We start from the raw sequence: 9,631 nt of genomic DNA, 5'->3' as shown, positions 1-9,631 counted from the left end.
GGTTATGGAGCAATGCTGCAGGGCTCATCTCCCATCCCACGGCCCCCAGGGATGCCTATGCAGTCAGGACTCAATGAAAACCGGTAAAAGGAAAGAGGCAAGGAAGAAATGTGGCCAAGCAAGTCAGAGGGAGCCCAGAATGAGGAGCAGATCTGGGAATTGGAGTGGAAACAGAGGGCCAATGTTGGCACTCCCTGGACCCTAGAGACGGTGGGCAGAGGCGGGCTCTGGGAACCTCAGGAGGCCAGACACAGGGCTAAGGGCTTTATTCGCATAATGGCATTTCGTCTTAGTACTCCTACTTTGTTAAGAGAACTGAGGCCCAGAGAGGTGACGTGATTTGCCCAAGGTCACACAGTGAGTGAGCAGAGAGGCAGGGGTTTGACCCAGGGCTGTCAGCCCCCGAGCCTGAGCCCTTCCCTCTTCTGCCCCTTCCTCGCCCCCGACTCGCACCTCCCTACCCCGGCCCCCTCCCCGCTGCTCCCGCGGCCGCCCCGCCCCACCCGTCCTCCCTTTCCTCCCTCCCTCCCTGTGGCCGCGGCGGAGCCACGTGGTGGGCCGGGAAGCCGCGGCCGCTGCCGAGCGCCCGGGCGGCTGCCCCAGCTGGGCAGTGTTGCTCTGCGCTGCGCCGCGCTCGGTGCCTGCGCTCCCCGCTCCGCTCTCCCCGCCAGCTGCCCCGGGGCAGGAGGCGCGCCTGGCCGGCCAGACAAAGGAGGCGCGGCAGAGCCAGCGCGCGGGCGGACAGACCATGGACTCTGAGCGCGAGCGGCCGGCCCCTGCGCTGAGGAACCCGCGCTCCCGGGCCCGGCCCTAGGTGCCCGGCCCGCCGCCCCGGGCGCCCAGCGAGGAGGACGCAGAGCCCGCCAGGCGCGGAGGCGGCGGCGGCCGCCGAGCCAGAGGGGCGCCGCGGTGGACGGCCCGCGCGGCCCCCGGAGCCATGGGCAAGTGCAGCGGACGCTGCACGCTTGTCGCCTTCTGCTGCCTGCAGCTGGTGAGCGCCGGGCGGCCGGGGCAGGGTGGGGCGCGGCGGGGCGGGGTCCCGGGGCGTGCGGGTGGGGTTCTGTGCCTGGTGCTAGTGCCCGGCCGGGGGTAGTCTGGAGGCACGGAGCGGACGGGCGGAGCCCGCGCCCGCTGGCCGGGCTGTCTCTTTGTGTGCGCTTCTCGCTGGCGCTCCCGGTCCCCGAGCGCGTCCTGTGCGCGAGTCCCCGGTCCGCCCCGCGCCTGGGCTCCACGCGTCTGGCCCGCTCCGTATGAGTGGCCTGCTGTGGGACTGTGGCTCTCAGGGGCTGGGGGTGTGTCCGAGGCCCGTCAGTGGGTCCGCTGAGGTCCCGCCGTGTGCTTCCCTCCCGATGGTTCGCGCGCATGGGTCTCCCGTCCTCCGGGTCTCTGCCGGTGTGAGGGTTTCTCACGAAGTCTCTGCTCCTCTGTGTCTCCCCGGGTTTCTCCTTGGGTATCTCCAGATCTCTGACCATTTCTGGTTCATGCTTATCTGCGTGTGCTGGGATCTTAGAGTCCAAGAATCGTTCACTCCTCCTTTGTGCTGGTGCTGCCTCCCTTTACCCTCCTGAGTGGGCAGGCCTGGGACTGGAGGTCCACCTCCCTGGAGAGGGTCACAAGGAGCTGCCAGGTTCTGGGCCATTCTGACCAGCTAGGCACTGGACTGCCCCCTCCCTGCCTAAGCTGCGGTCACTGCGGCCACAGGCGCTGCATCCCGTTATCAGTTCCACCCGAGCATGGGTGGGGACAGGCAGACCAGTTCCTCTGCCTGTGCCAGCACCAGTGAGGGTGGGGACACTGGGTGCCCTGGGGGGATGGGAGCATCTGGGACACTATGCCTAACCCCAGCTTAGGGAACCCAGCTTCTTGTCCCAGGGAGGCTAGGAGGGAATGTGGGGGCTGAGGAGGACCAGCTCTGCCCTTCAGGCCCTGGCAGGCAAATTTGGAAGGTGCTTAAGGAGAGACGAAGGTCTCCTACCTACTCTAGAGCTGAAGCCCAACACCCAAAGGTTTTTGAAGCTGTGTTGCTCCTCCGGACAAAGACCCATGGGGGCCTCCTTGGGCAGAACTCAGGTCTGAGTGGGAGTTGAGGGAGCTTGAGCCTCGCTTCAGCCTGACTCCATGGCCCGGTCCCCACTTGTGCCTAAGCTGTCGCCCACCCCCCACCCCCAGGTGCATACAGTAATGCAGAGTGAAGCTCTGGGTCTGCATGGGCAACCCCTCATTCATCTTGTTTCTCTCCTCTTGGGGACATCAGCTCCAAACTTGCTCTCTCCGCGCCTGCCCTCTTAGGAAGTGGTAGAAACAGCCCAGCCTGAAGGTCTCAGCCCTGCTCCTGGCTGTGAGACACAGGGCAAGTGGCTTTGCCTCACTGTGCTGCCTTGGTCTGCCTATCTGTAAATTGCTCGTCCTTGAGGGTTGCAGTGGGGATTAATTAAAATCAGGTAGAATGGAAACTCCAGAAGGATAGAGATTATCTGTTTTGTTCCCTGCTGAATCCCCAGCAGCTGGAACAGTGCCTGGCACTCCATTAATATTTGTAAAATAAATGAATGAATCAGTTATTTGGCAACTCCTGGCTCACATAGAAACACCTTTCTTTATCTACTTTGAGGAACATAAAATGCCAAGAAGTGCTGAGGCTTCAGAGGATTTTTTTTTCTATTTGTTATTTTTTAAATTGTACAGTAGGACTTTAATTAGAAAAGTGATATACACATGTTATAAAATTAATCAATCATAATCAAAAAGAGGAGAAGATAAAGGTAAGTTTCTATGCCTATTGCCACACCCTAAAGGTGAGCTTTCTTAACAGCTTGTCCCGTGCTCATTCTCTGTTGGTGATAATAACAATGGTTAGTGTTTACTTACCAGGTGCTAGGTACCCTTGTAAGCACTTTTCCATGTATTAACTCATAGGATCTCCTAAGGACCCTGCAAAGTAACTTGTCCAAAGTTCTATAGTCAGGAGCCAGGCTTTGAGGCCAGGCAGCTCACCAGCATCCCCTGTTGCCTTCTTAATTATAAAATAAGTAGTTCAGGCCCTGATAAGTCAGGGGTCCCTTGGGAGGTGCTTACAGTTCTAGAGAGACAAAGGTGGGGAGAGGTAGTCTCCCTGCCTCCCACTCACCTGCCTCCATAGCTCTCTAAGGTAAACCCACCCTCCAACTTAGAGATTCACCAGCACAGGGGCTCTGGAGTTAGGCAAGACCTAACTGGGATTCTGACTCTCCTGTATCTTGGCTGGGTGGCTTGGGCAACTTCTGAGGGTTACATGAGATAATTTTGGGGATGTGTTCCAAGGAGGGACTTGAAAACTGATCTCTTGGCTCTCTTGCCATCTGGGCTGATTGCAGAGTGGCTCCCTTCTGCTCTTGCAAACCCCTAGGAGCCTCTGCTGCCTGGCAGCTTCCACAGCGTGCTCCCAGATGCTGGAATTCACCAGCCAGCCTGACATCATCTCAGGGAGAAGGGAGCCTGTGTTTCCATCCAATGGAAAGGGGCAGAGAAGAAAGAGGCTGTTAAATGTTTCTCAGCTGAAAACTTCAGAAGAGGAACTGTGTCATTTTTCTTCTTTGAATGGGGTTTGATCGTTACAATAAAACAAGCCAATTTGAAGTACTCTTCTTGGGATAGACTTGCTTTGGGTGAGGGAATAGGGAATGAGGGTCCTGGAGGGTGGGAGAAGCTGGTGGGGGCTGTATGTGCAGGTGGGCAGGTATAAGGACAAGGCTCTGGAGTTTGACAGGACAAACCTGCGGTCAAGTCCTGGGTCTGTCACTTCCTAGCTGTGTGATCATAGACAAGATGCTTACCCTCTCTGAACCATAGTTTTGTCAACTGTTAAATAGTGATAATAGAAAGAGTTCCCAATTCTTTGGGTTGTTATGAGGATTAAATGCATATGATGAACTTGGCACTGTGCCAGGCACAGAGTGAACATTCAACCCTATAGCTTTGTTATTGTTACTATCTTAATGATGTATGTCATGGGCTGCATTCCCTGGAATTATGGCCCACACATATACAGGTACCCCCCACCACCCACCCCACACTCTTTGTGGAAAGCAGAAGGTAATTAGGCACTGAGCTGAGAGGCAGGAGAGCTGGATTCAGCCCAGCTCTTGACATCTGGTGAACTTGGGCAAGCCTATTCCCCACTGCAAGCCTTGGTTTATCCATCTGTAAAATGGGGAGAACTACTGGTCTGTGTCTCTAGGGTCCTGCCAGTTCTGCCCATCTGGGGCCCAGGGATGATGTCTCAGCTGACCTGGGTTTTTCTGTTTTTTTGGTGTGTCTCACTTAGGTTCCATTGTGTGAACATTTGGGGTCCCTTGCTTTCCTGGGTTCTACTTGGTGTATCATACTGATATTATGAATGCTATGCACTCCCTAGTTTTTCTGTGTTTCCATTTCCCTCCCCTGTCTGAACCCTGCCCTTCTTTCCTGGTCCACCTCCTTCCTGAAACCGGACAAGCCACTCCATACTTCCTGTAAGAGGATGAGTCCAGGAGGTTTGCCCAAGGGAATCATCATCAATTTCTTCATCGTCATCATTATCACTGCCATTTCTGGACTCCTGTGCTAAGCACTTTATATGCATTACCTCATTCAACCAAATGAGCTTACACATGTAAAGTGCTTGGCAAAGTGCCTGGTACATGTTAAATGACTCATAAACGTTAGCTATTTTACTGTTTTTACCCTTCATACTGTCTTCACAAAATGGGATAGATGTTTCCACTAACCCCTTTTTCGGATGAGGAAATTGAGGTTCAGAGAGTTGATAAAGTTTGTCTGAGGTCTCTAAGCTAGTCAGTGACAGAAGTAGAATGTGTGCACTCTGCTGCCTGAACAGGGAGCCACCCTCTTCACCCTGTGCCACTCTGCTGCTCACATTTAAGCAGTGTGTGACCTCAGGTCTGTTCACTGCTTCAAGCCTCAGTTTCCTCATCTGAATGTAAAGATGGCAATCTCTCAATAGGATCATGGCACTGTGAGCCAGCGGATGCTCAGTAATACATCACTGCCACGGTTATTCTTGTCCCAGCTCTGTGTGACCTTGGACACATGCATCCTGGGACCCAGTTTTCCCTCTGTCAAAGAGAGTCATCCCTACCTCACAGAGTTGTAAGAAGGGCTTAGACAGGTGCCCTGCATATAGTAGGTACTCAGAAAAACATCAGTTTCATTCTCTTCTCTTCTGGAGAGCTATTTGCTTTGTGGAAGGTGGGTGAGGGGGAAAATATGTAGCTTCCTGCTGAGCTGCGAGTAATGGTGTGAAACGTGGTCAACCTGATTGATGTCGTTATTAGCAATAGTGATGGTGGAGACTGGAGGGAGATGGGCTCCTGCAGAGGCCTGCGCCCCGAAGCAGCTGTGTATTCAAGCTTATGGCTTCCTGGGGAGGGTCTAGCTCTGCTCTGGATGCTTCAGGTCCTGGATGCTTCAGAGTCGAGCATGAAATTATCCAGGCCACTGACCCTTTTTGTTCTTCATACCTCTTTGGACAGGATGGGGACTGGGGTAGTCAACTCCCTTTTGCAGATGGACACAGGCCAAACAGCCCTCAAAACCCTTATGATGTGGACAGAGCAAGGTGGAATAAAAAGGGGGCCCAGGGGATGGCCCTGGTTCTGCTTTGCAGTGGTGGGTCAGAGGGTTGTTTGAGATAAACACCCATAAATGGCGGCTGCTCTGAACTCTGGCTCAAGGGTTAAGAGCAATATCTCTGGAGTCAGACAGACACTGCTGTCTTGCTTTGTGACTTCCAGAAAGTTCCTTACCCTCTCTGAGCCTCAGCCCCTCCCCTATAAAGTAAGCAGAACAACAGCTCCTACCCTGTGGCAGTTTGGGGATTACATGAGGCCATGCCTGGACAGCAAGTGAGCACAGTGCCTGGCCCAGAGAGGTGTTCCCTATGGCGAGCTGATATTTACCTTGAGGCTTAGACATGTCACTTCAGCCCCCATCTTCGCTTGGATCAGAAATTTTAGTCATCAGAGGCATTCCTATAAACTACTCAAGTCTTAGTTTCTTCATATGGAAAATGTATGGTTCAGTGGGAAATAATAATAATAATAAAATAACTTTTGTTTGGTGTCTCTTATGAGCCAGGCACTGTATGAAGCACTTTATATACCTGGTCCCTTTTACTTTCTGGTTTATTCATGGCCACATTAAATAAAGGGACAGAATAAGGATTCAAACCCAGACCTAGGACTCTGTAGCTTCTACCTTACAGGCCCCATTGCTGCCCCTGTAGGATTGTGGGGGATGCTGGATGTGGGAGTAGGTGGAGAAGTCTAAGTCTCCTCAGCCGTAAGGGATTGTTACTAGATGCCAGATCTTCTGAGCTGCTTGTTCAAATGCTTCCTGCCCCAAACCCCATCCCTATTTCTACTCATCTCAAACTATGTTGGGTTTAGGGGAACTATGATGCAGGTTGAAAAAAAGTTACCCAGGAAAGAAATCAGCCTGTATTGAAGACCTATCAGGCTTCAAAACACTCTAGGAGATAGGTATGGTTTTCATACCCATTTACAGGTGGGTATACTGAGGCACAGAAAACGAAGTGACTTGTTACCAAGGAAACAGAAGATGCAGTCTAGGCCTTAGATGAGTGATCAGTGGGAAAGGATTTGAGAACTGTAAAATCTAGACCAAGTGCAGATTATTAGCTCTGATCATTGAAGTCCCTTCTCTAGTTTCAAGAAGTAGTGGATGGAAGATGGGCTGAGACCAGAGATATTTTTTTAAAAGGTAGTTCTGGGCCACAGTGGGTAGAGCTGGTTTTGGTATGGGGGAGTCCAGTCCGTGTCCTCAGCCCTCTCCTTTGACCTGGAGCCTGAGGGAAAGCTGCAAGCAGCAAAGCCAGCCTCCCTGACACAGCTGCTGCCCACAAATGCCAAGGTTGTAGAAGAGCTGTTACTGTGGTTGCAGGATTTAATGGGTTACCCTGGCCTCCTGGCCCCTGCCTCTCAAAGCAGCAGGTGAATCAGAGGCCAGGAGGTCAACTAGGAAGAGCTGGGGCTTTGGCATCTGGATGTGGTTTGAGTTTTATCTCTGCCTCTTGTACCTGGGTGACCTTGGGCAAGACACCTAACCTCTCTGAGCTTCCACTGGCATTTCTCTAAATCAGGATAATAATTATCTACCTGAGAATTGTCAGGAAGCTCCTTTGAAGTAAGATACACTGACTAGGAGTTCACAAAAGGTTCACACTCTCAAATGCCCTAGAAATGAGAAGCAGGATCTATGAATCTGAATACTGTGTGCAGGAAATGGAACGTGTCCCCTTTCCAACCAGTAAACGGCCCAAGTTGGAGTAGAGGTCTTGCTAAACCTTTGTGGCCTTGGCCTTATCCTCAGTCTTCTCTTCTGTAAAATGGGAATAATAATAGCATACCCTCACGGGAATATAGTGAGGGTGACCCAAGATGATACAGGGAACTTTGGGCATAGAGCCCAGCAGTCATTCAGAGGGAATCCAAAAGGAAGGTCTGGCCTGCCCTCTGCCAGTGGAGAAGGTTGGAGTCATCATCTCAAAGGCCCCCTCCAACTCTGAGTCATCCATGCGCTCCATCCTTGCCAGGCAGTGATGGGAGCCGCTGCCACATCAGCCCACCTCGTGCAGCAGTGACGACGGGTGGGAGGGTCAGGCTCCTGCCTCCGACAGCCTGCCCAAGACTTTACACCTGGCTGTCACATTGTCCAGGACTCAGGTGACCTCTTCTCTCCTCTGTCTGTTTGAATGAGTGCTATCCTGTCACCATCCCAAATGCCCACATGGCATATTTGGTGGTAAAATCAAGTCTCAGACCACAGAGATTCGGAGCAGGAGGTTCTGACCCATCACTAATGCCTGGTTCACCACAGGTAAGCTTCCTGAACTCCAGAAAGATGAAGTTCTCTTGGGTCAGAGAGTAAGAATTGCCAGCAGCTGACCCTGCCCAGAGTTGTATTCAGCAAATATTTATGAAGTGCCCCAAAGCACCAGGTGCTTAGGTGTTGAGTCACCTTCAAGTGCAAAATATGCCCGACAAGTCAGAATCCCAGGGTTCTGGTACTCACTTGCTGTGTGACTTTGAACTGGCCCTGCCCTTCTCTGGACCTTATTTTCTCCAGTCTATGAAACTGAGGGATGGAGGAGAGAGTGTTGAACCCCATCAGTGGTTTCCAAACCATCTACAGAGGCTCTGCCATGATGGATTGACAATCAGGTAGTGAGTTCCCTGTCTCTGGCAGTGATTAAGAATTTATATGTAGGTTGGATGACTACTTGGATATCTAATGGATCTAATAATGATTCAGGTCCCTTGGAACCACCAAATGCTGGTTCTAGGTACTAAGAGGACAGTGGCAGTAGCACAAGATATGGTATCTATTATGAATAATGAGAATTGTGAGCACTTTTTTGTGCTCTTACCATGTCCCTTTGCCTTAAGCATGCTTCTCCCCCTGCCACCCAAAATCACAGAGCCTAGCTGAGCTCCTGGCACAGGCAGTGAGGGAAATGGGAGTCCACAGGCGCTTTACCCCATACCCACTCCAGTATCCCTTGTCCTAGAAGGGGAGGCAGCCTTGGGATTTTCCGGGTGGGGATGCTTCCTAACCCTCTTTTTTTTGGAGGGGGGGTTAGGTTCTGCAGCCCCAGCCTGAACCAGAGATGTGGGTTTTCAATTACACAATTAAATGCACAATTAGGTATAATTACCAGTGCTCAGAGCCTGCGACTGCTCATAATAGGCGTGTAATCTACTGCAGCCTCTGTTTATGCTGCTCAGCACGCTCCCTAATGATGCCAGGATGCCTTCACACTGCACTGTTGTCATGGAGACGAGCCCGCCACCACCACACAGGGCTGACAAATGGTGTTCCAGTCCTGGGCCCCTGGATTGTTCTGAGGCCTCTTCAGCCAGCCCTGGAGCTGAAGGGCTGGCCAGGTGGGCCAAGAAGGTGGATCAGCCCTCCCTGTCCTCTGACACATGCCACAGGTTTGAACCAGCCTTGAAGCCACCAGGGAGAACAGGATAAGGGAACTTCAGTCCCCCAGAGTCCTCAAGCCTTGAGCAAGGTGGCCCAGGTGCTGTGAAAGGTCTTGTGGTTATTCATTCAAACTGTGGTCTGGACAGGCAGCCCTACATACAACTGGCCCTCATACATACATAGGCCTGGCTTTGCCATGAACTGGCTCTGTGACTTTGGATAAGTCCTTGGCCCTCTCTGGGGCTCTGTCTCCCCATATGTAAATTGGCCTGCAGGCTCTCTGTGCAGTACAGGCTGATAGAGAAGATTCAGTGAGCACTTCTGACACCCTGCCCACTGTTGTAACTGCTTTACCTGTAGTAGCTGGTTCATCCTCACTCTGCTCCTATATGACAGACAGTCCTCATCCCCAGTTTAGAAACGCAAAAGCTGAGGCTGGGCAGTTAGGTCAGGCAGTGGCAGAGCTGGGATACAAACCTGAGCAGTCTGACTCGAGGCCCCTACTCCTCACCTCTAACCTAGGGCCTCACATGTGTCACCTCAAGTCACCATCATGCAGCCTCCAACTGCATGGGGACCGTGATTATCCCCATTTCCTAGATGAAGGCTCTGAGCATCAGAGAGCTGAAGTCACCTGCTAAGTCAC

The 9,631-nt window shown here is 52.4% G+C and overlaps 1 protein-coding gene across 2 annotated transcripts in view; it reads left to right on the top strand.

Annotated features, from left to right (window-relative positions):
- The first annotated feature begins 294 nt into the window (after positions 1-294).
- NKAIN1 (sodium/potassium transporting ATPase interacting 1) overlaps positions 295-9,631 on the top strand; it is a 40,170-nt gene continuing 30,833 nt past the window's right edge. For both annotated transcript variants that reach the window (XM_036885322.2, XM_036885321.2), the window contains exon 1: positions 295-991. In XM_036885322.2, coding sequence (XP_036741217.1) covers positions 938-991 — 54 coding nt within the window. In that variant the 5' untranslated portion in view covers positions 295-937. The remainder of the gene's footprint in view (positions 992-9,631) is intronic.

The sequence above is a fragment of the Manis pentadactyla genome, chromosome 4 (assembly GCF_030020395.1).
Source record: "Manis pentadactyla isolate mManPen7 chromosome 4, mManPen7.hap1, whole genome shotgun sequence".
NCBI classification, from domain to species: domain Eukaryota; kingdom Metazoa; phylum Chordata; class Mammalia; order Pholidota; family Manidae; genus Manis; species Manis pentadactyla.
This window is presented reverse-complemented; position numbering and strand designations above follow the sequence as displayed.